Below are 26,905 nucleotides of genomic sequence, written 5' to 3'. Positions count from 1 at the left end.
GAAGAGAGATGTGCACCAATAAACTGCTATGCATTCCATTTGTTGTGTGCATGTTTGTTTTTGTTTTGCTTTTTTAGATGCTCCCTGAGATTCCAATATTACAACCTCTGAATAAATAATATAAAAATGTATCTAAAAGCATAGTATGTAATTTTAAATATGAGGGCGCATATTTAAAACAAACAAAGAAACAAAGGTGTAGTTTGATGTTGTCAAGATTCTTGCCCTGGAAAACCTGGTTCAGTTTGGCCAACCACAAACCTTTTGTTCCTCAGACAGTTTTTTGCACTCTTCTCCTTGATTTGTTATAACTTTTGGCAGTTTGTAGTACTCCAAATGTTTTTCCCAGTCCAACCGATTAGTACAGCCCAAAACATGATAATAACTGCAACAATAATCAGCAAAATATGCCAGTTTCGTTCAGTTCAGAGGCATTGTTTACGTTCAGTGACGCCAATATGGCCGACTGATGACGCGTTGTGAAAACACTCAATTCCAATAATACATTTAATATTTAAATTATTTATATGTAATTATTACTGGTTATTTTTGTTAGACATTTTATTAAATGCTGCCAACCTGAATCAGTGTTATTTTAGTAACTGATACATTATTTTAGTTTTTGTTAATATTTAGATTTTCTGCTTTCATTGTAATTTTATTTAAAGTTTTAGTAATTTTGTTGTAATTTTTATTATTTTTTTAATAGTGTATATTCTGCATTGTGTTAGTTATTTTAGTTCAAAAAGTTAAAAAGAAAAATGTTGCCTTTTTAATATTAATATTTATTAATATTTAAATATTAATAATATTATTATTATTTTTGTTAACATTTATTTTATTTCATTTAAACTAATTTTTTATGATTTTAGTTTTAGTTAACTATAATAACTCTGACCTGAACATACAGAAGCAGCAGGAAAATTATGTTTTGCTTTGCATATTTTATTTTTTTATTTATTTAATTTGGCAATATCATCTCTAACACAACTAAAACCTAAAGTTTAATCATGAATCTTCAGGAAAACTCCTTTATACACCAAAAGAAACATATCATGACAAGCACTCTTTGATTCAAAATCTTTGGAGATTAATGCAAAATAAAAATTTTGCGTTACACAAATTCAAAAGCGCCTGTCCATCTGCAATGCTCTCTATGCTTCAGCTTAAGCCTGAGAGACGCTTAGAGAAAATGTTATTTTATGTTCTTCGGTAAGCCATCATAATTACACCTTATACCTTATCTCACCTTTCACATATAATATTACAAACAAACTCATAATCCTCACTGCATGAAACCTATATTTTAAACCTGCCAGATTATTGCGATCTATACACAACGGCGCAAGGTTGATCAGTAAGCCTCAATTCATCACAACAGGCTCAAGCAGATTAAAGAGAACACAAGAATAATGATGTTGCTATAGCAACAGTCCAACTCCAGAGTGTGGACTGATTAGCTGCTCTTATAAGTAAAAAAAAGAAACAAAGAACTCTCTCTCTCTCTGCCTCTATCTATCCATAATCAGCACTTCCTTTAACATTAAATATATCTTCCAAGCAGTTGCCCTATGAGCTCGTCCCTATAAAATGCATTACGAATGTCTCCATATGTAAGCGATGCCAAATCCGGCTTAGAGAGCCAAGGAATCTCGTCCAGTCACCGGCACATCGTCTCTTTCATCCTTTGTTTACACACAGGGCAGCATTTAATGTGATCATTACAATCGCGGAGTACAAGTAAGGAGCTACTGACTCTATCAAGCAAAGCCAGTGGCTGAGCTAATGCAGCTAATACACATCAACAGCCAGAGCCACTTAATGCTCAGCATATCAGATCAACTCGCGGGGAAAGGTTCACGGAGATAAGGACGCGATACATGCTGGGTACACAGAGAAGAGAAAATACAATCACGCTGATAAATAAAACACGAACGCTGATTAAATAAAGACGTCTCCATTTGTTTTAATGAACTGAAGCTTTGTATCCTCTTGATGGCCTTTTAATTCTGGTACAGGTTGACTCAACCGGCTGCTGAGATGTTCTTTTCACAGGTACACGTTGGGAATGTGAAAAAAACATCTGCTTGTGATAAATCTGTTCACGTACCGGCAACACTTTATTGACCTATTAATACACATTCAACTTACAGGATGTGCGCAGCTCATAACATCATATACCTGACACGGATGATTAGACTGGAGAAACGGCTGCTGAAAATTCAGCTTTGCCATTACAAGAATAAATTATATTTTAGCAAATGTACAAAATATGTTCAAATATCCGTCTTATTCTTCATCGCTTAAGTAAGCCTATGGGCGAGACTTCTGAGTTCATTAGCCGCTATAGAGAAATAACGAGAAGAATAACAACATGTAGTAAACAGTAAGACTGTTTGCACTACAAACATGTGTGTTTATAATTAAGATATACATGGTAAAGACACACCAATTTGCAAAAGGAGCTGTTTTGTACAGCTAAAAACAGCTGGACGCACATGAGACCGGAAGCCACACCCATAAAATTTACAGATGGCCGTGCCTGTTCTTACAGGAAAAAAAAGGTGGATAAAAAAAGTTATCTTAAACTGTAATTATATTTCACAATATTGCTGTTTTACTGTTCCAGAAGAACTGTCTGAGGTAAAGCTGCTCTCAGCGGGTTCATGAGTGCTGAATGGCTGCTAAAGCTTTGGAGCTCACATCTCCAAAAACACAGAAACAAATAGACGTTTTCTTAAAGGTGTCATCGGATGCCCATTTTCCACAAGTTGATATGATTCTTTAGGGTCTTAATGAAAACTCTATAATATACTTTGGTTAAAAATTCTCAATGGTAGTGTAAAACAACACCCTTTTTACCTTGCCAAAATCAGCTCTTCAAAAATCATCTCATTCTGGTCGAGGCTGCTTTAAATGCAAATGAGCTCTATTAGCCCCGCCCCTCTCTATTCTCTGTGGAGCGACGAGCCTGTTTACTTTAGCCGCGTTTAGCCACTAAACTTGCTAACTAGCACATTATTAGGAAAGATGACTGCAAAGATTCATAAAACAAACCTTATACTCACTTCTGCTGTAAGTGAAGCTGGATCACAAACGATTCACGCGACCATAGACGGATATATGTAGATTGGGAGGCACATTTCCTTTACAAACAAACATAATCAACTGCATCTTCAGCGGCTCAGATGTCGGGAGTAAACAATACCTTTGTTACAATACCTTTCTCCCCAGCCTGGCACAAATAGCTCAATTACTTATGGGTTTGATGAAGGCCCGCCTTCCGAAAAACAAAATGTGTTGTGATTGGTTAGCTGTCCCAGTGCTTTGTGACTGGCAAACAGCTTAGACGGTGTTTCAGTACGGCCCTTGACAAAGCAGCAAGTTCTGTGTACAACTGTTAGCGCAAGCTAGATTAAAGTGATTCTTACGTTTTAATATGGATATTTTTCTTACAAAAATGAGGCACATTATTATTATTATTATTATGGATGGATGCACTTTATTGGACTTGTTTTGGACTGATGAAGAAAAAACCTGTCTAAGCCCTTATAAAGCTTGGAAGTGCCAGGATAATGAATAACTCCAACTGCATTCATCTGAAAGAAGGAAGTCATATACGCCTAGGATGCATGGAGGGTGAGTAAATAATACGCTAGTGTTGGGTCCTGACGGCCTGCAAGACATACATGAAATTATCATGCTAATTTATTTAATTATTTACATACTTAGTTTCATTGCCTGAAACCAGCTCCTGCATAAGGCTAAAAACAGCCTAATGCTTTTAATATGACTTAATTTGTATTTAACATGAAAACAATTGAATAAAAACATAAGTTACTAATTATAATGCTTACATTTCCTTAGTTATTCAAAAAGCAGCTACAGAAAATAAGGAAAGAACATTGATTGCGGCCACTTTAGTCAATGCTTGTGTTTACACCTCGTTGAAGCGTCCCAGAAGCGGCTCTCCGTGCTGCAATGCTAAAGTTAGGCTAATCCCCCACCTCGTCCCTACCCAACCCCATTTGAATTTCCGTAGGCAGGATTTATTTTAATGATATTCTAATGGGCCATGTTGTGACATCACAGCACCCGGAAAACAAACGCTGTAGTCCAAAGGAGCCGTCCGTTGTAGTTCTTAAAAAGTGGTTTCTAAAAAACTAAATATCTCCTTTTGGAGTGGACTTTAAAATTTGCTACTTTGTAGATCTTTTTTATGCCCAAACATACACATTACACACTGACTAAAATTCAAAAAGTGAAAAAGCATAATAGGACCTCTTTGTTTTATAGACTTACAGAGCAAGTATCATGATTGGTGTTTTAAGAAAAACTACTGTCATAATACATACATCATAGATTTGTTTAAATTGTGTGACAACCGCTGCATTGATAACTTGTAAAATGCAAATTTGTTCCTCATTAAAAAGGTAAGGGCCAGTGCTACCTTCCAAGAAGACACTGTAAATAAGGCACTTTGGGAATTTCGGCTGCTTTGGAATCTGTTAGCTGTCTAACGCCTGAAAATCGAAACATGGAGAGCAGATGTTCTTGAAATATCAGACTATAAATAAAGTCTTACAAGGCCAATTAGACACCAACATAAAGTAAATAACTGATACTATTTAACATTTCTTCAACACTGCAGATTTATCTAATCTAATTCCTAACATGCCATAACAAGGGAGTATTTTAACTCTCTTAAAACTTGTTGGCCATAACAATCTCTTTAATATATTTTGAATGGATTTTCTTTTACTTTTAAAATTCCTTCAGAACTTCTTGCAGCTCTTTGCAAAATACAAGAGATTGTGACACTATAAGATCAGTGAACTGCTTCTTGTTTTTCTCTTTGAAAGAAAAAAGGATCTGAATTGGACTGATGCCTGCACTGGCTGCTTTTAAGTGGAAATATCTTGTTTCTTGGGGTGTTGAGGCCTGGGACAAATCTCTTTTATCACTGCCTCATTAATTATTTCATAAAGGAGACAAAATGCATTCGGTGCGGTAAGATTAATAGGTTTTATTTAATACATTTAAAAAAAATAAGTATATGTGTTACGAATCTGGTCCTGATCGTCAGTCTTTTCGCCACCAGAGGTCGCCTTGCCATTTCACATTACACAGTCTATTGCACTTCACTCTGGACTACATTTCCCACGCTCCACCTCACTCACCATGCACACAGCTGCAACCAATCACGAACAAGTCACACAAATTCACACAAGTTCACACAAAGGTCACACAAACTCTTTAGTTTTTCAGCAGTTTTGTGTATCTGAACCCTTTCCAACAATGACTGTATGATTTTGACATCCATCTTTTCACATTGAGGACAACTGAAGGACTCATATGCAACTATTACAGAAGGGTCAAATGATCACTGACGCTTCAGAAGGAAACACAATGCATTAAGGGGGTGAAAATTTTTAGAATTTGAAAATCAGGGTAAATTTAACTTATTCTAAAATGTATGTATCTTGGGCAGTACTAAATGAAAGTATGGGTATATGGCAGTACTAAATAAAAAAAAATGGATATTTAGTCAAAATAAGAAAAATGTACACCCCCTCTCTTAATGCATCATTTTTCATTCTGGAGGATCAGTGAACATTTGAACCTTCTGTAATAGGCCACGTTCACACTGTCAGTTTTTGCGACTGACAACAACATTTACTTAGAGGTGTGAGTCTGAAAATGTCCCGTTCACACAGCAACTTACAGTAGCTTTGTCGACTACTGTCTGTATGGACGTTCAACAGGAGTCAAGCCCCTATTCCTTACGAGTAACCATAGCAATAATGACCAAAGTAATATCAAAGATGGTGACATCCATAAAACTGAAAGTCTTATCACTTTCTGACCCGACAAAAGCCAATCGAGCCGCGAATTCATTCATCAAATCATCATTAACCGACAGCAGCTTTTAAATTTGAGTGGAAAGTGGAGCATTTGAGCCACACGCAGAACACAACACTGATGGAATAGAGCGGCTCCGGTGGAGACTGGATATAAAACTTTCAGATGACACACAGCTCATTTCTCCATCACTCTAAGTTACGGAAACCACAAATTAAAGCATGCAGCATGCAGTAGACATGCATTTGTGTGGCAAAGCGGCTCTCTAACACTGTTTGACGTGACAGACAACTAGCTGTCCAGTCCTGTTCCGTTCACACAGCTCGTGTGTTCCAAGAATGCGTTTGTGAATTCCTGAAAACTTACGGGTGTGAGTTCGGTTATAGAATAGGGTTGTCACACCCAAAAATAACCGTACTGTGTGTGAACACAACCGTATTAAAGGGGTCATCGGATGCCCATTTTCCACAAGTTGATATGATTCTTTAGTTTATTTAGATTATTGTGATTCTTAATGAAAAGTCTATAAAATCAGCTCTGCAAAAATCATCCTGTTCTGGCCGAGGTTGCCTTAAATGTTATTGAGCTCTGCTCGCCCCACCCCCTCTCTTCTCTCTGTGGAGTGACGAGCCTGTTTACTTTAACCGCATTTAGCCGCGTTAGCCACTAAACTTGCTAACTAGCAAATTATTAGGAAAAGTGATCACAAAGATTCATAAAAAACCCTTACACTCACTTCAGCTGTAAGTGAAGCTGGATCACGAATGATTTGCACGGACATAGACGGATATATGTAGATTGGGAGGCGCATTCCCTTCACAAACAAATGTAATCCACTGCATCTTCAGCGGCTCAGATATCGGCAGTAAATGACAACCACTATGTTCATTATTACATCCAGCAACACAACACCTCAATCGCTCAATTGGAGATATTCTTGTCCAACTTACATCCCTGCTCCCTGCATCCCTGGAGGTCGACTGTTACAGCTGATGTAAGGCGGGTCTGAGTTAAGATGCTCATGTCAATCAACTATCGTGGGAGCGGCCTCTGTCAGTGTGACGCCACACCAATAGGCATCTGAGAATGGCTCGATTTGAAAAAGGGGATATTATTTTTACAGATGAATTAAAAACCACTGCATGTATTTTTATCATTATAGGGTAGATTTGTACATACACTGCCAACACACATTAATGTTCAAACAACATGTAAAAGTGAACTGACAACCGTATTCTGCTGCTGTGTGAACGTGGCCCTAGTTGCAAATGAGTCCCTTATTTGTCCGCAGTCTGAAAAGATGGATCTCAAAAGCACACAGTCATTGTTGGAAGGGGTTCAAATACACAAAAATACTGAAAAACTAAAGAATTTGTGGGACCTCAACAACTAAACAAAACAAAAAAAAGACAGTTGTGGATCATTTAGGTGACAATACAGTATTAAGAATCATGCAGATGTAAACTTTTGAACTATTATTTTCTCTTGTGGACTATATGTAAATGTCTTTTATATGAAATATCTTATTCAGGTCAGTACTAGATAAAAAAATAACACACATTTTGTATGATCCCTCTTATTTTGTCAAAATAATTAACCTTTTGCAGATTCTGCAAGGTGTATGTAAACTTTTGTCCTCAGCTTTAAATATCACATTTAATGTAATATGTGTGAATTCTTGCTCTACAACACCTTTGCCAAATGGATCTGATAATAATGCCCTAATTGTCACAGGGAATGAGTTCAAATAATGAGTTTCAAACAAAAGATTTGTGGTGGGAGTAGTGACGGCTGTGCAAGAAGCTTTAGTGCCAGCTCAAAAAAAAAAAAAAATGGACCACTGGGTTCATGGACCTCTGTTCTTGGACATATGAAGCTTAAGTGGATTTGTGCTTTGAAGGAACAAAGCCAGTGTCAGTCAATGCTAAATCAAGCCTCCGGGGCTCTTACTGGGCCTTCAGTGGAACTAGCAATTATCCATTAATTACATCCTGAGATATTTGCTAATGGACTCCTCCATTCTGAGGACTTCACTTCAACTGAAAAATCAAGACATAATGTTCAAATGTGCCCGGGCAGTCTCTTTACTCTAGCAAAACGAGGAGATGACCTCATCTCTTGTGTAAGCAATTAGCGCTTGGCAGCCAAGAAGAAAAGAAGGGCTGTCTGCTGTGACAAACATACGCAGATCACGGTCAAGCCTAACCATACCGTTGAATAATAATTACAGTGTTTGCACGCCACTGTTAGGGCTTTGTTTTAAAACACTAAATGTTACATTTCTGACTAAATTAATTCAGTAATTAATTCAGATTAAAGCGCTTAACATGCAGTCTGGGTTCAAACTTTAATTCTAGACATATTTTTTAAAAATTAGGTTAGCTAATACAGTTTAAAATAAATTAAAGAAACAATCTCCGACTTATGTGTTGAAAATGTTTAAATCTATTCAAATCATTCTAATATTTGCATACTGGGTACTCTTTCTTACATCTATTTGCATACTGAACTGTGATTGGTCCTCAAATATACTCCACTGCAACTGTGTTGATTTTTGTGTGCATCTGACAGAAAACAAAATCCTTGTTTAGCATCATGGCAACAGCAGACTTCATTTGCGAGAAACAAAACATAAAACTGGCACTAATTCTGAAAATCTAGAATTTTTAACCTAATTGAAAATAAACTAGGTCAATGCGATTTGGGTGCTTAAATAGAATGCCTAAAAGATCATTTTAATAAATGTAATAATGCAATACTATTAGTAATATTAAAGATGACTTACTTTCATTCGAGCCTTGACTTTCATCCCATGATCTGATGTAATCGTCCTGATAAAAACAAAGAAGTGACAGTCAGAAATGAATAGTTATGATTAACCAAACTTAAAAGTACAATATTAAGATCTTTTAATTGTGAAATGCACTGGAAAAGCACTAATGGAAAAAGGGATGGAACTTACAAAAAAATTCTGAGACGTAAACAAGACAAAAAATGCGAACGCTTAAATGAAATGTCAAATGCAGATGCAAAAGCAACTTAGCTTGCATAAAAAGTGGGTTACGGCTTTGATAGCGAATATTAGATCAAGCATTTTAAAAGAGACATCAAACACAAGCAAAGTCATGATACAGCACTACTGACCTCCACTTCCTGGTGAAATGTGAGAAGGATGAATCAGAGACAAAAGAGAAGGAGACAGTTAGGGGAGAGCGATGCATCTCTGAGGAGCAACTATCAAGAAAAAAGACAGGTTCCAACTGCTAAAAAACATCTCTTCGCCTCCTGGGTAAAACTTTGAATATATCCTTGATATTCCCTCATGTGTCCTTATATAAGAGGCAGTTGCTTTAAGATAATTATACACTTGGTGCTCATAACGCTTGAAATATTTCAGCACTCTGACTAATAATAATAACAACCTTTTTTGTAAAGTTCACAAGCTTATTAGTTTCATCAGCAGTCATTTATCTTTGCAGTTGTAGGTGTAAACAGGAGGTGAAATTGCATATTGACTGAATTTGGCTTTGTCAGCTACAACAGCGTGATAAATTATTATTTTTCAGCAGAAAATGTTTAAGTCACAAGTCACAAGTGGCAATATGCTTTATCACTGCTGAAATTTAGACCATTAAAAAATGACATTTTCGTTACATATTTAACTTAATAGCTCCACTTCATGAATATATACCAGCCACTTTTGTAGGACATGATGAAATACTTCACTGCTAAATCTATTCTGCTGAATTAAAATGAAAAACATCCTAAAATCACTATTATTTTACTATATAGATATGATATAACCTTGTCAAAACAAATGAAAGACCAGCGGCTCCAAATTCAGTGCTGCATTGCTTTACTGCAACAATCCCTGGTGCTGGACAACCTTGTTATTGATTTCCTGATACCTGCATTATTTAAGTCAGTTTTTGCTGTCTTGGTAAAGTAGATACTGTGTGGGGTACTGAAACATTAGATGTCCATGTCAGTAAACATCAAATGGATAGAGTGGTGAAACCTCTTGAATATATTTTTTCTCTTTAGTTTATGCAAATGGGAGCAGCCACCCATGCAAACACAACCCTAAATTCTTTCAATATGCACTTTTTTGAGAAGTGAGCTGTGCACTCAATAAGAAACTATTAGTTATTAAAATATTGTGCCACATCAATGTGTTCCCCCTCTCTGAAAAGATGCAAAAATGAGTCAGAGTAAAGAAATATCGCCATGACTAACCGAAATATTGCCACAACATATCATCATCTAAATTTATATGACCATCATCACAACACATCACCATCTAGATTTCATAAAAGCTTCAAATTTCTTCAAGCTTAACAGTGTCCAGTCACTTTTTCATCAACATTGGTCTCAGAAGTATTTTTCCCACAGGGATTTTTACTTCTGGAACCCAAATATTACACTCTATATCCAGTAAGCAACAATGGCTCAACTAACCATTAAAAGAAGAGGAGAGCATCCAAAGGAAACCTGTTTGGAAAAAATCATTATTTTTTAACGAAGGTGCGGCTGGTGGCTAAGAAATTACATACTTTATTTAAAAGTTTAGTCCAGAATAAAAAAATCCTGTTACTTTATTCACCCCCATGTCATCCAAGATGTTCACGTCTTTCTTTCTTCAGTCGAAAAGAAAGAAAAGTGGACAGCCCTGGAACTGCTGGAAGATCCAAATTGCAGTTTCAAAGCAGCTTCAAAGGGCTCCACACGATCCCAGCCGAGGAATAAGGATCTTATCTAGTGAAACAGACAGCAAAAAATGAACAAAAAATTTCCAACAAAAAATGAAAAATGTATATACTTTTAACCACAAATCCTTGTCTTGCACTAGCTCAGCATCACGCATTATGTAATCGCACATGCATGACGTAGGCAGAATTACCGACCCAGTGTTTACAAAGTGAAGAAAGTCAAATAACCTTTGCAAAACAACATCAGATAAGTTTTTCACCCTACCCTGCCTTTTTTAACCGAAGTACACAGACAAAGAACTATCCACACGTGATCTTTCCAACGTGATTATGCAATGCGCGCATAGCAGAACTAGTACAAGACAAGCATTTGTGGTTAAAAAGTATATATATTTTTTAGACAGATCTTTTTGCTATATAAGACCCTTATGCCTCATCTGGGATTATGTAGAGCATTTTGAAGCTGCACTAAAACTACAATTTGGACCTTCAACTAGAGATGCACGATACTGGATTTTTGCCAATATCCGATATCCAATATCCAATATCCAATACGCCAACTTTTTTCAACTCATTTTGGCTGATAAATGATGTCAATACCGATATATTTCCTTTTGTTTGGAAACAAGTCTATCCTGTGCGGAAATGATAAGCAAATTATTTTTTATTTTGTATAGTTTTTAACAAGAACTTATTTGTTAGAAATAAATAAACAATAATTAAGTCCTTTCATAATGACAGTACATTAAAGCTTTGAAAATAAATATAAATAAACTATATATCAATTACTGCATTTTTTATTTAACATTTGTAGATGTCTAAAGCAGAAGAGTTGTAAAAATTCTGAAAATCTTTTAGAATTTATAACTTGTTTTAAAAATATAAGATTACACATTAATGAATAAATCAGTATATATAAAAGTATTTAATTTACATGTGTCATGTTTGTGATTTTTTTTTGTTCATGTAAGCTATAGCTTCTGACCTTTAAATCAAAACATACTCATGACTTTTATGACATCAATTACTTTATTTAATCATAAACACAGCCTAAACGTTATTTGTGTACTTCACTTTTATTTTATTAGAAGTGGGCCAACAGCGCTCCCTATGGAATTAAAATTCCTCACCGAACGGGCATTAGGACCCGGGGGAGGCTGCTAGTTCTGTACCTGCATTCTCAGATTAAATGCAGCGATCCAAAACAGTGAATCTAATCATCACTCATACAAAACTTTCTTCAAGATTGAGCCACACTACTGATGTGATCTAATCACTAACACACCCTGAGCACATGTCAGTTATTCCTCTTATCGGCAAGACATATGGTCATAATTTTTCTTATGACCAATGCCAATATTTACATTTAAAGCCATTAACACCTGATTCTAATATTGGTCCGATAATATCGTGTATCCGTACCTTCACCCCATTGGCTCCCATTTAAGTCCACTATATAGAGAAAAATGCAATGTTTTCCTCAAAAACCATAATTTCTTTTTGACTGAAGAAAGAAATACATCTTGGATGACATGGGGGTGATCAAATTATTAAGGAACTTCTATTCTGGAAGTGAACTAATCCTTTCATGAAAGATATATTTTATGAATTAGCACATAAAACATTCTAACATGCATCAGTCCAAAATATGATCACATGTGGATGTGGAATCCCTACAATTTGTTGTTTTTGAGAGCATAAAGACATTTCAGAATCAGCAGCACTTGACCACAGTCTAGGAAGCAGCCATCCACAGATGAGCATCTCCTGTATCCGGAGTCAGCTCATCTTTGGCCTGCCTCGAGTGAAGGCTGCCAGGACTTTCCCTCAGAGGACCCCGGTCTCATCAAAAACACCACAGAACACTTCAACCCCTCCTGTGCTGACTGACAGCTCTTTTATCCCTCATATCTCTGCAATGTTATCGGGCATGTCTGAACATGGGCTCTGTAAATTCAGCTTTGATTTGAAGGCCCTCAAAACACCTGTGTATGTTTATATGACATACGAACATTTGACTGGCACCTGAGAAGAAGATGAAAAGTGATACACACACATACGTGCGTACGTGTGTGTTCAAGCAGCAGTTGGTGGGTGAACTGGATCTGTCTTTTTCACTCAAACTTGACAGCTACATCACAATGCAGAGGAAAAAAAAGCAGGAACGTACCATTGTGCTCCAGTGTTGCTGCTGCTATGAAAACATCTGCGACAGTGACACAGCACAAAGATATCAGGGAACTAAAATCACTAAAAATACAGGTTCATTAATAGTGACAGTTTCAAAACTGTCAAATGACAGCAGAGGTTCATTTAAAGGTACATTATAACATGTATTTTCCTGTCAATTCACAGGTTTCATGTAACATCATATCCTTCCACCTGGAAGGCAAAACAAGGTTTTCCTCTGCTGCCTGCCAGTTATTTTTTTACTAGGTTTGTACTAAGTCCTAATATACTAAGTATACTTAGCACACTTGTAGTTCGGTTCATTTGGTTCATTTGGTCCGGACCAAAAAGGAAAATGATACATTTGGTCCTAGTCCGCTTAGCGTTCACATTGGCAATTTTGACAGTGAACCTAAAGATACCAAACCTAAAGGCATAGTGATACGTTCACAACCTGATTTGTCGGGCTGAATGACGTGGATTTTTTGACGGAACTCACCGAGCACTCCAAACGAAAGGAAAAGATGCGTTTGACTTAAAGCGGCGATGTGGGTGTTTGACATCAAAATGCCCATTAACTAATCGGTCTGCTCAGCGCAGAATACACCTAATGCCGTCTGCAGTACTAAGCGTGCTCATTGTTGCGTGTATATGATTTTATTTTCTCCACCTGCAAACTCACAAAGACCTCATAAAAGGCACTTTACCTTGTCGCTGCTCCACGTTTGTCCTCTGCTCATTTTGTTTTGGATACACCGCTTGTTCTCTTTGGTGAAATCATGTCGCATAGCATCGCTTCTTGCCATTACTTCCTGTTTTTAATTTGTTTGTAAGTTTGGTCTGTGTTGCATTCACACTTCATTCAAACCGCACCAGAGTTTGTTTGGAAGCTTGTTTGGTGCGCACCAGGGTTCGGATGGCAGCGTTCACACTTACTCAAACGAACCACTCTAACAGATCAACCACACGAACCAAACATGACAAGTGTGAACACACCCTAAGACAGTGATATTAAATGACAAAATCAGTATACAACGTATTGATGATGCATAAATACTCTTGAATATGATCTAAAATATAATCGTAACGCAAAAAACGTTTTGCATTAAGAGGTTTCCTATAAAAAAAAGCTATTATAAAGAAAATGCTTAAAGGGATAGTTACTCAAAAATGAAAATTCTGGCATTAATTGCTCACCCTCATGTCGTTCCAAAGCCGACCTTCGTTGATCTTCAGAACACAAATTAAGATATTTTTGAAATTCCTTTCTGACACTGCATAGACAGCAACGCAACTACGACATTCAAGGCCCAGAAAGGGAATAAGGATATCGATGAAATAGTCCATCTGACATCTGTGATTCAAACGTAATTTTATGAAGCTATGAGAATACTTTTTGTGCACAAAGACAACAAAAATAACAACTTTATTCAACAGTTTCTTCTTTTCTGTGTCTGTCTTTGACGAGAGTTCACAAGAGCACCACGGTGCATGCATGTGGTGCTACTAAAGCAAAGACTAACAGAGAAGAGAAGAAATTGCTGAATAAAGTCATTATTTTTAGGTTTTTTGCACACAAAAAGTATTCTAGTAGCTTCATAAAATTAAGGTTGAACCTCTGATGTCAGATGGACTATTTTAACAATGTCCTTACGACCTTTCTGGGCCTTGAACGTGGTAGTTGCGTTACTGTCTATGCAGGTTTGGAACAAGACGAAGGTGAGCAATTAATGACAGGATTTTCATTTTTGGGTGAACTATCCTTTTAACTTGCATTTTGATGCACTGGGTTTGTATTATTGGCTTATCTGATTGACTGTATATAGTATGCATTATTAATAAAAAACATTTTTGATCTTTTGATATCTCTGTCTTACTACAATAATCCACATTAAGCATTTTCCACATCAAGCATTTTTGAGCTACATGATGTCTGATTTGTGAAAAATTACTCTCATGATCTAATTCTTGAGTCAGTCATAAAAGAATCAGCCGTTAAGTTAGAATCAGACTCACTCAGGAAGTAAATCATTCAGATTTGTTACTGAGTTCACAGCCCTTACTTAGCTATGAGTAATTCTTGGATTTGTCAGATTCTAAATAAATCAGGACCACGATGTGTGATTCAGGTTTGTGAGACATGCATCAGTCTATTTACTAACTGGGTGTTATTATATAACAAAGTGTAAATACAGCTATACACGACACTGTAGAGTTTTATTAAATAAATTAGCCTAATAATGACATTCGTAAATATATATTAACATTTCCCCCAAACAGACAGATATTTCAGTGATGTATCTTGTATGGCACACATCCAATCAGAATCACTAAGAGCATTAAATTTGAACATCCTAAATTGTCATATTATATCTACTAAAAAGTCTCCTAATTAAAGTAGGTTCTGTGCTTAATACGCTGAAGCGCAACTGAACAATAGTGTTCATCATGCAATTCTGTAATTTGTCCAAAAAACAATTTCACTCCAAAATATTTTAATTTTGGAGCCTCTTCTCATTTTATTGCTTGACACACTGCTTTCAGCTTATGGCCTCCCACCTTGTTGTCTCTTTAATTTCATGTCATGCCTTGTAACCCTGAGGGGATTTAAGTTTGGCTGTGACTATTTTGCTTTTTCAGTTTCCACACATACTAGAGATTCACTCTGACATGTTTCGCATGCTCAGAATTACTCCTTGTTGGAGGCGCACAGTGAAGCAGCCTTCCATAATTGATTAAAGCCGGATGGACCCTGGTGGTAATGACCTCACAATGGCCTCACACCTACGCATTCAACACTCCACCACGTTGCCGGCAATCATACAGGCTCCTCACAGTTCATAAACACCCTAGGCAGTGCATGATGCTGAGGACCCACACATCCATTCTCCCTTTGACTGTGAATTTAATCGGCCGTGTTCCACAAGCCAAGAAATCAAGAGGAAAAACAGATACTGTATTATACATCGGAAGCTTCCCAACTATGTTTTTACTGTCACACCACGGCTATAGCTGACAGGCAAGCACAAGCCTCCCACTTGATTTATGCATTGGGCCTTTTCCGACTGGGCTTTTCAGATTAGCCGCACACGGGCACATCAAAAGCGCTGCTAACAGCCTACTCCCTTGACTGTGAACATATCCTGGCTTTCCTCGTGTAGAAAAAAACTCTGGCCTGCCATTCTGTTTTTGTAGAGCCAAGAGCGGCAGGCAGCTCCTCCAGGACAGAACTCCAAAGACAGTGCTGACTTCTCAGAGAGAATGCCCTGAGAGCGTTTGTCACTGACTCATGCTTTTACGTGAAAACATATAACTAAGGCTGAAAGCCTTGTGGTGACTTTTAGTGTTATCTCTTGGAGACATAAGGGGTTACCGTGTGCACTTTGATGCATGAGAAATGTAACAAATTGAGATTGCCTGACTTCTTGAAGCCTGACTCATTGTAAACAGATGAAGTGAATTATCTAGCACAGATGCCCAGCAGATACACAGCACTGTAATGTGCTATAATGGACAACACACAGATGGACAATGAGATCACATTGTAATATTAACAATTTCAGCAACTCAAATGTAACTTCTAATAATAAATCATAGTTTACCAACTTGAGCCCCAGGCTGGAATAAAATGAAGTGCTCAAGTGTTATACACAGTTCAGTAAATAAGAAGTTAATGTTGAGCAAAGCCAAGTTCACACCAAAAATTATAACTATAAAGGTAACTACAACAATAACTATATTGTCATCCACACCAGTGGAAGATAACATTTGACTTGACTTGACCTGACTTGATGTTCTGTTTATTATAAGCACATGGTGCAGTTATTTTATCTGCCACTTTAAAGGGGTCATGAATTGCCTTTTTGTGTTACTTTGTACTGTTATTGTCTTTTAGTTTCAATCTTTCTGAAAATCTTGTGTTGATTTGGGCCTTGTTTGTAAACAAATCTGAAGTGAACAAAGGACCATGTTCTTACTGACATGGTCTGGAACTTCATTAAAAATAAAGTTCAACCACTCTTTCCTAATGTATCTTGTTGTCTTCGGAGCCATCTTAATCACTTAGTTTCTGTGCAGAGCTGCATTTGCCTCTCTTGTTATTTACACTACGTTTGTGAATCGGTGGGTGGGGCTAAACAGACAGTGATGTAAAAGCAATTGTTGATCTTCTTCTGCGGAGGCATGTTTATCCACATTATTAAATCATAAAGTGGCACATTCCACAACCTGTCGCTTTGGAAGATTGGTTTTAAATATAAGCTGCTTAAAGACTAACAAGAAAGTTAGTTTTGGATGTCTTTATTAGGGCTAAAGATTTTTCTGGTTGACTAGTAATCGTTCATTTTAAGCATTAGTTAACTATTAGTCGCACATTTATAAATAAACCATATAAATCATAAAAATCTTAAAGAATCTTTAATTGTATACATAGCCTAATAAGCGTTCAAGCGCATGCAAAAAAAAGTTTGCCACAGGACACTGGCATATATAATAATTATAAATGTGTCAGGGAAAAAGATATATTTTTCATGTCTGTTAGGCAAGTATACACGGAGTTTCAAAGTTTCAAGCTCAAGTTCACAGACACCGAGATGGCAGAAAGCGAATCTTGTTTGCTTTAATTATTTTACAAAAGCACAACGTTTTGTTGTTATTGTGAGTGTACACAAATAAGAGTCTTTACAGATTCGAAAGATGCATTACTTTAATCTGTATGACCAAAAATGACGGAGTATTTTAAGAGCAAGTGACCACGGACTGCGTAACTTCGCAACTTCCTGTGGAATTTTTTTCCTGCGACTAAGCGACTAATAAAATTTTGGTCGACCAATCTCTTCTCATCGACTAATGGTTAGTCAACTATTAAGGGGCAGCCCTAGTCTTTAATACAATGACCTCTTATATGTCAAAAGGTCAAGGGAATTTTGATTTCTCAGTTCATGACCTCTTTAAATACTCAAGCTCTTTAAAATCACAAAGATTCTGATTGGCTGTCAGTGTTCATCAGCTGGAAAATGTGAATTTCTGTGAAACTAATAAACTGTGGAATTACTGTGGTGTGGACATCAATATTCTTACAGAATTAGAACAATTATTAAAACAATATTTTTATAGTTATCATTTTTAGTGCACAAGACTTTGATTTTAGACCGTTTCAAACAAAGCCACAGGCAAATTAACTGTTGTAGTAGTGAATCAACATGCCATAGTTTTGTTTAATTACAGAATGAATCAGTATTTAAACTAATCATTCAAGTGAATGATTAATTAAATAAAGATGGTCACTTATTTCAATCAGAAATGAAAAATCTGTATTTTTGAACAAATCGGTTGAGCGTTGAACTGTTGTATATATTATATTATATGTTTAAGCTGGCACTTTAAAGGGGTCATGAACTAAGAAACCAAAATTCCCTTGATCTTTTGACTTTTGAAGTCATTGTACTATAAAAAACATCCTGCAAGTTTCAGAACCCAAAACTTTGTAATTAATCTAAAAACAGCTTATACTGAAGGCAGTCTGCCAAAACGGCAGCTTTTGGAATGTTCTACTCTATGATGTAATGAGTAGATAAGTACCGCCTCTCCCAGAAGAAGATTGACATCGCTGCCTGTTTAGCCCCGCCCACCGATTCATGCATTATGTTTATCAGAGAGGCGAACGCGCAGGTCTAAGCAAAAACCAAACAATAAAGATGGCTCTGAAAACAACAAGATGTTCTGCAGTGCCAATTTGTGGAAAAAACTGTCTTGGCCCAACAGTGATGTCGCAACAAAAGTGTGAGTAACTGTTTTCATTACGTGGTCACTATTGCTTTGTCTCTTCTTACAGATTGTTTGATATGTACTGAGTTGTTTATGTGTTTTAAACCGAAATCCCAGTGGCGTCCATCTATGAGGAATGAAAGTACGCTGTTAGCCATTCATAGCAGTGGACGTTTACTTCCGAGTCTACAATCTGCCATGCCTATTCAAACAGAGCTTTCTGATGAGGGGGGTTAAAAGCAGGACAGAAAATAGCCTATTACTTCTAAATTATGATGTTTTTTGATGTAAAAATCTTGATAACCTTATAAGTAGACCTCAGAGAACAGAAAAAGCAGTTAATAACCCCTTTGAAAACATCCCAACTAACCCAAAATACTGAACCAACCAATGGCATGAGTTTGGGGTGGGACTATATGGTAGTCAGACCAATGGCAGATAAGAAACTCTAGCAGTGCAGAAATTATATAAAACATATCAAGATAAAATGTATTTCTTTCTTAATGGGATCTGAAGCATCAAATGATCTCGAACACACCCAGAAAAGGTTCAATATTCCAACCTCTTCAGCGTCAATAACACTCCCACCGACTCTAAGGGACCAACTGACAGCAGCACTGAAAGCAAGAGTGAGAGAGAACAATACAGCGCAGGCAAGTGCTGCCTTTAAATGAGCAAATCTGACACTAGAAGCAGTCAATAAGGCACTCTCTGCTTGTGAACGGAAGAAGTGAAGGATTCAAATGCTGGAGGGATATAGGGGGGTGACAGCCTCGACAGTTCTTGCCCCCCTGCACACCTTAACTATACAGAGCTCTTTAGGCTTAATCCAGCCTCATTAATGCTAGAGGCATTAACGTGTTTTAAAACAAGTCACTTAAACTGGACATTTTCAGAAACCATGTCTTATTTAAAGTACACTGAGAATAAATGCCATGTTCATCAAGGATGAGCATTCTTGGGGGCAAAATAACACTGTCATGCTTGTATTTGTAATTAGATGCCCAGAGCAAGAGCCTTTTTTTATTTGGCGGTTTTGGTAGGTCGGGTTGATTTTCAGAGAGTACAGTGTTTGGTACCCAAGGGCTGCAGGAAACAGTCAAAAGAGTGACAAAGTACTGCACATATTGGAAAAGGAAATACATGGTAAAAGAGTTGTAAGACCAATTTCATGTCTGGAACTGGACCAAAGCCTCCAAAAATTAGCCTGGGTATGCCACGCACCGCACCTGCACTCTCCAGATAAAAAGTCCAATTCAGCAAGAAAGGCCCAGACCCCAGGAGCAGAATGATGAAAGGCCAGTTTCTCTCCACTCAATTAAAGCCCACCTACACTTCTGGTCTATAGCCAAGACGTGGTGCTGCAATGCCCTCTCTCGCTTTTGTCAACAGCCATCCTACCGCACTCAATTTCCCCTGCCTCGCAGGCCCTCGACCTCCTTCTCCGGACAATCCGGCCTGTTGAGTCTCTCAAATGGGGTTGAGAGTGACAAACAGATGTGCATAAACATGCATCGACTGCATTCCAAAAAAAAAAGCATAATGTTTTGCATTTGAGTGCACTGATTGCTGATGGCTGAGATCTTAATGGGGTATTTGGGTGTATCATCTTAAACTGCATTATCCGTAATTATGGACCATATGCTATGCTGCTCTGGCAGTTGTGAGGGCATTCCCACCTCCACAAGCATGCGACTGGAATCTTGATGGACCCAGGCTGTGACGGGCCAATCGCTGATTTTCTCTGCGGTAGGTCTGCACATCCAGTCGGCTTGTCAGTTGAGATCACTCAGTTGTTTTGACAGCCAAATATCGATGCATTTGCATACCGCCAGGTTATTTTAAACTACATTCATCAGCGACGGACACATACTTGCTTAGCTGTGCCAAACAAAGCCCTCGACAGAATTCTGTCCAAAAAAGAGACACAGTGAAAATGTCATAAATTAAGAAACAGACACATCTAAAGCAATCACAGCGAACAGGCTTCCTCCACCCACCCTGTAAAACACAATGTGCATTTTAAATGAAATGCCAATGAATGGTTAAATGGAAGACCATTTTTAGTGTAGGCTTGAAACATTTTTCCCTCATTAAAAATGTAGTGGAGGAATAACAGGTGCAAGCCGACACAGCGTTCCGGAGCTAAGGGAAAGCACTGATTTTTAATGAGCTTCTTCTACATCGAGAAAGGGGGGGGGAGAGAAAGAGAGCGCTTGCCAGCCACCGGAGATTTGGCCAGAGCTGCTGGTTGTTTACTTTCAGTCGAACAGATAACGGATTCACTCCTGGATTCTTTCTTTAACAGCCGGTAAGGTGTGGGGTGAAATTAGACATTCGTTCACCCGCAGCCTCTCTAATAGCGTTCACAGATAATGAACATGAATGTATCACCCAAGATGTTTATTACGAAGAAAAGTCCAGTGAGCAAATGTGCACTAAATTGTTCCATTCCATCATTTCTTTTTTCTCCCTTGAATTATTTTTATCATGTCTTGTTCATAATGTTAGAAAAATCTGATGTATAGCTCACTTCAGAATTAATGTAGCAAAGGCAATCGGAAATGTAATTATGTCCAACGGGGATTTGTCATTTTAAACGACCCGGTCTATTACATCCTTGCGTATATTTGGTCTTAAATACTGACCATGAAATAAGATTTAATTTTCCACTTGTATGGAAATAGATATAAGAGCATAACAAAAGTGGCTCTGATTCAGTCAGATGATCAGAATGTAATGTAATATAATCTAAAGCAGTCACTATGATTTAAGAAATGAATGTAAACTTGACCAAAAAGCATTACACTTTGGAGGTCTTAAAACATTACAAGCATTTTAAAACCCAAAACCAAACTATTATTTAGAATGGCTTTTTAAATAGAGCTTACTCAATATGTTAAAATGAGTCTCTGACATATTTCACTATGATTTCCAGATGGACCCAAATTATGATGTGCGGTATAGCTTTGACATGCCCTGACTATTCTCCAAAGGCTGGACATTTTCAGACTATGGCTTCACTTTAAAAAAGTCAGTTTTAGATTTATATGATCTGTAGGAGAAGTAGATCAATTGTCTGAAAGATCTTTGTGTCAACTTTTCAATTTCAGGTATCATATCTCATATGATCTTATAGATTTGACAAAACAAGGTAATAAAATCTATCCGCATACCATTACGGGACCCTTGAATTACAGGCCTGACAGCAGGTTGGTAGTTCACTTGTAGCGTTTTTTTAAACACTTAGGCTGATGTGATATTTCATGTAAGCATAAAAGAAGAAAACAAAACAAAAACATATTGCCTGCATCTACACTATAAGTCAAAAGTTTTTGAACAGTAAGATTTTTAATGTTTTTTTAAAGAAGGCTCTTCTGCTCATCAAGCCTGCATTTATTTGATCCAAAGTACAGCAAAAACAGTAAAATTTAGAAATATTTTTACTATTTGAAATAACTGCTTTCTATTTGAAATATATATTTTAATATTATGATTTGCTGTTAAAAAAAACTATTATGTTAAAAACAGCTGAGTAGATTTTTTAGGTTTCTTTGATGAATAGAACGTTCAGAAGAACAGCATTTATCTGAAATAGAAATCTTTTATAACATTATAAATGTCTTTATCATCACTTTTGATCAATTTAAAGCATCCTTGCTAAATAAAATCAATTTCAATAATTTCTTTCTCTAAAAAAAAGATATTTTACAAAAGCTTTTTATTTCAGATAACTGGATCTTCCAATACATCAAAGAATCCTTAGTACAAAAATGTACTAAACTGTTTTAAATATTGATAATAATAATAATAATTGTTTCTTGAACAGCAAATCAGCACATTAGAATAATTTCTGAAGGATTACAAATCTAAAGACTGGAGTAATGACGGTGAAAATATAGCTTTGGTCACAGGAATAAATTACATTTTAATATATATTTAATATATAAACAGAAAGCAGTTATTTTAAATAGTAAAGATATTTCACAATATTACTGCTTTTTCTGTATTTTGAATCATATAAATGCAGACTTAGTAAGCATAAGAGAATTCTTTAAAAAACATTACTGTTCAAAAACTTTTGACTGGTAGTGTACATAATATGGAAGAGTTATATATGAAAACATTAGTTTTTTTCATTTAAATGTTCCATTATAATTAAATCGTCAGAGTATTTCCATTAATAATTAAATCGTCAGAAGAGCAAAGACACGTCCTAAGAGTTCGTAAATGAACTTCAACAACAGTCTCATTACAATGACCTCATACTGCATCTAAAAAATGAAAAATGTTATAATCAACCAAGAATGGAATGCACAATGAATATGAAATATTAATGTCAAATTACACTCCTCTATATGTGCATCAGCGCGTATTCATGAGCCTTTCATGTTCTGCCGCTTTCATCAGTGTTCGCCTGAGTTATATCATTATTCTGCTCCGAGAACCTCAGAGGACTTTAAAAGCCAACATCAATTTGGATTATTTGCCTTTGTCACAAGCAACACTTTAAAGATGAAATAAACCGTGCTCAGAGAGAGATTAATTTTCAGAGTCTACATCACTTCCATCTCTGTCTCTGATCAAAGATAACAGGCGACTCCTAAAAGGTACTGAACTGTGTCAGAGGGCCTGCTGATGTCTCAGAATCCTTGCAATCTCAGAATAATAAACACATTAATAAGCATGATATGAAACCATGTCTGAATGCATTTTAATATTGATTCTTTGTTTTGCTTCGACAGGGTTGAGACAGTTTGTGAGCGCATTAAATCAATATCCAATTACAATGCAAATTATGTTAATCCATTAAGTGTGTGGTTGGGCATATATTAAGGTAAGAATTTGGCAGTAAAATGGATTTTAAGGCAGTCAGTTATAATTAAAATTCTAGCATTATATTAGTTTTGCTTGGAGACAAGTTGGTGTATTTTCTTATTCAAGGGGTTCTGCTTCTGTCATATTCTGCACATATTGAATGTTAAAAGGAAAAGTAACTATTTTGCATTAATCATTCACAATTAGGAACTTCCCATCTGTGCAATGACATGACAACCCAAACAAAACAGCAGACAGCATGACATGGGTCTGCGCTATTCACTGCTACTGAAGTGTGTCACCTCAAGTACAGTTCAAGAAACAACAGCAGGAACAACCTGCATTTTAATTAGATGCTTGAGTCAGACACAGTGAAAGGGCTGAGACTTGTTTTCTCAAAGCTGTTTTGGTGTTCTTTTCTTCTACCGAAACACCCGCATGTGTTGGACAAGCATCGCTCTTCTGCTATTCATATGTTTGAGATGGTGTGATCAATAGCCATTGATCACAGAATATAAACTCTGCTGCAGGGCCTAGTTTGAATGTAAGCCACTGATGTAGAAATGCTACGTCCATCTATTTATAATCCCAGTCTAATTCGCACTTAATCTTTTCATTCCCACATTTTGATAAATTCCGGGTTCTCTTAGATGTGTTTTTCCACCGTAATCATTTAAGGAGTTATACACTTAATCCAGTTCTAGAAGGGTAAAAATAGCTTCCGGCCAAACACTGATGGAGATAAATCACAGCTTCTATTGGACGGTTTAATGTTTCATGTGGAGCAGCAAAACAATCCAGGACCTTTTTAGTTTTCAAGAACAGTAGGTCATCTGCAAACTATAAATAAACATGAAGTCTTAATGTAAATCGTCACCATATGCAGTTCTGATTGTGTTGCATATTCATTATAATTGTTGTTTTTTGACCAACAAAGCATATTCATCAAGAAATACTATTGAATAAAAGATCAAATAACATACCTGTACAAGGACACATGCTACAACGTGACCTTTGGGAGATTAATCAATCTATAAATCTCCCTCTGAATACATGTGAAGTTCTATCAATTATTAAAGTTGCCTATTATTACATCACATCCACCAGCTGGGCAATGAATGACACTCTAATGCAATCTGCTTTACTCTGTAATCAAACCTATTGTTAATTAAACAAACAACAACAGATGGTACATTGTTACCAAGTAGGCTATATATAGGGTTAGAAGATTTGAGCATCTTCAAAGCATTTCTACCTTTGGAAAACACATTTAAAGATTTGCCTGAAGTCTTTGATAGATTATTGTATATATTTAGAGCATAAGAGTAGGCTACCATTTACAGCATGACCTCAACAGTTCAACCTATTATATTCCAAAGGCTATTTATTATCTTAAAAGCAACTGCTTTGAAAAGGAAGATTGATTTCTGAGGTAATGTTGAAGGACTAATGGTGTCTTAGGAGCAACACTGTCCAACATAACCATTCCTAACACTTACTGATACGAGCTAAAGCAGATAGAGTCAAGTAATGTCATCATTCATCGACTCAAAGCTAACTCACATCTCTGAAGCGGTTCCAGTGCTTGATCTTGCGACTGTACTGGGAAATGGTGGACAGCCACTGTTCATCTTCCATGAAATTCCCCGTTTTCTCCGCTTCCTCCGCTTCTTTTCCGCTCTTAACGTCCACCTGCACGGAAACCCGTACGAGCATCAGTAACGGGACGAGAAGACATCCCAGAACATTCATCCACACCATTATTCCGCTCGTCTGATGTTTCGATTCCTCTGCTTTAAAGGGCGAGAGACGGATGCTGAGACTACAGTGAAGTGTGACCTGATTACAGGATGCGTCTTCCCTCTATAGAGAGAGAGAGAGAGAGAGAGAGAGAGAGATGAAGACGCGAAGCGCTGCTGCTATCAAGCTTGTCAGTGAATGCGCGCTCGGAATTTCATTAAATTCCGCTATCGTTACATTATAGGATCATTCGAGATGTCAGTTAGCCCATCATCACTTAAAACAGTAAATAACCATGGAAAAATAAATATGCTCTACACTTTTACTGCCATGCGTTTTTTTAAAACAGAAGTATTGTCCACTTAGAACGAAGGATGAGGACTTGAATGTTTTTAAAACAAACATTCACTTAATTTTCGTTTTTAAAATGTAGCTATAACGTATACATTTTAGGGTTTAATTTGTTTTACGTTTCGTCAGTACTATATTGTAAAATATTCATATAAACATTTGTACAGTTATAGCAAATATTATAGTCGTCTTAGACTGTATTACATTTATATATTATCTAGACTTATACTGCGACCTAAATAAATGAGGTGAATCAAAATACCTAAAAAAAAATGTACAATTTGTTGGAGAAAAATGATCAGACTGTGATCTGAGAGAATTTAGGCAGGTTACATACTCCAGTAGGAGGCCACAAGACTATCATTATTAGTTTTTCGTTGCTCATTCTATCAACCGATTCCTTTAAAACGCTGATTCATTTACAAATAAAACCGGGGGCTGTCCTTGAATCAATCCCACTCAGTCTGACAAAACTGTATCACATTTATTAAAGGGACAGATCACCAAAAAAAAAAAAAGAAAATTCTGTCATTAACTACTCACCCTCATGTCGTTCCAAACCCGTAAGACCTTCGTTCATCTCTGGAACACAAATTAAGATATTTTTTTATGAAATCTGAGAGCGTTCTGATCTTGCATAGACAGCAATGCAACTGTTACGTTCAAAGCCTGGAAAGGTAGTAAGGACATCATTAAAATAGTCCATGTGACATCAGTGGTTCAACCATAATGTTATGAAGCTACAAGAACACTTTTTGTGTGCAAATAAAAATAATGACTTTACAGAATGAAGAACTTGTTAAAGTCATTATTTATATTCATAAAATTACGGTTGAACCACTGATGTCACATGGACTATTTTATCAACGTCCTTACTACTTTTCTGGGCCTTAAATGTCGTAGTTGTGTTGCTGTTTATGCAGGGTCAGAAAACTCTCAGATTTCATCAAAAATAACTTAATTTGTGCTGTGAAGATGAACGAAGATCTTTCATTTTTGGAATGACATAAGGATGAGTAATTAATGACAGAATTATAATTTTTAGGTGAACTATCCCTTTAAGGAAGCAAGTTACTGGCTAAATTTGGCATAGAACGCTACCATACTAACTATACATTTTGTACAATAATTTTTTATTGCAGAAACTGTAATAGCCACTGTCTTTATGAGTGAATCACTGAATCATTAATTCAACAATTCAGCATTTTCCCAAGTGACACATGATATCTAGAAAACACTATTTTTTTTCTTTAAGTGCAGTACGCCTGACATACCATAAAATGTTGTAAAGTAAATATTTTATGTAAACTTTATATTTATGTGTGACCCTGGACCACAAAACCAGTCATAAAGGTCAATATTTTGAAACTGAGATTTACACATCATCTGAAAGCTGAATATATAAGCTTTCCAGTGATGTATAGGATAGGACAATCTTTACAACAATTTTAAAATATGGAATCTAAATTCAAAATATTGAAAAAAATCGC

At 36.6% G+C, this 26,905-nt stretch overlaps 1 protein-coding gene across 1 annotated transcript in view; it reads right to left on the bottom strand.

Moving 5' to 3' along the window:
• The window catches only part of spock2 (SPARC (osteonectin), cwcv and kazal like domains proteoglycan 2), a 43,334-nt gene extending 18,115 nt beyond the window's left edge, over positions 1 to 25,219 (bottom strand). Inside the window, exons 1-2 of the mRNA XM_051126297.1 lie at positions 24,888 to 25,219; positions 8,648 to 8,693 (exon numbers count right to left, since the gene is read on the bottom strand). Of these exons, the coding sequence (XP_050982254.1) occupies positions 8,648 to 8,693; positions 24,888 to 25,085 (244 nt within the window). The 5' untranslated portion in view covers positions 25,086 to 25,219. The remainder of the gene's footprint in view (positions 1 to 8,647; positions 8,694 to 24,887) is intronic.
• Between the last annotated feature and the right edge of the window lie 1,686 nt (positions 25,220 to 26,905).

Source organism: Labeo rohita, chromosome 13 (genome assembly GCF_022985175.1).
Source record: "Labeo rohita strain BAU-BD-2019 chromosome 13, IGBB_LRoh.1.0, whole genome shotgun sequence".
Lineage (NCBI taxonomy): Eukaryota > Metazoa > Chordata > Actinopteri > Cypriniformes > Cyprinidae > Labeo > Labeo rohita.
The sequence above is the reverse complement of the archived record's forward strand: the minus strand, read 5'-3'. Positions and strand labels throughout refer to the sequence as shown.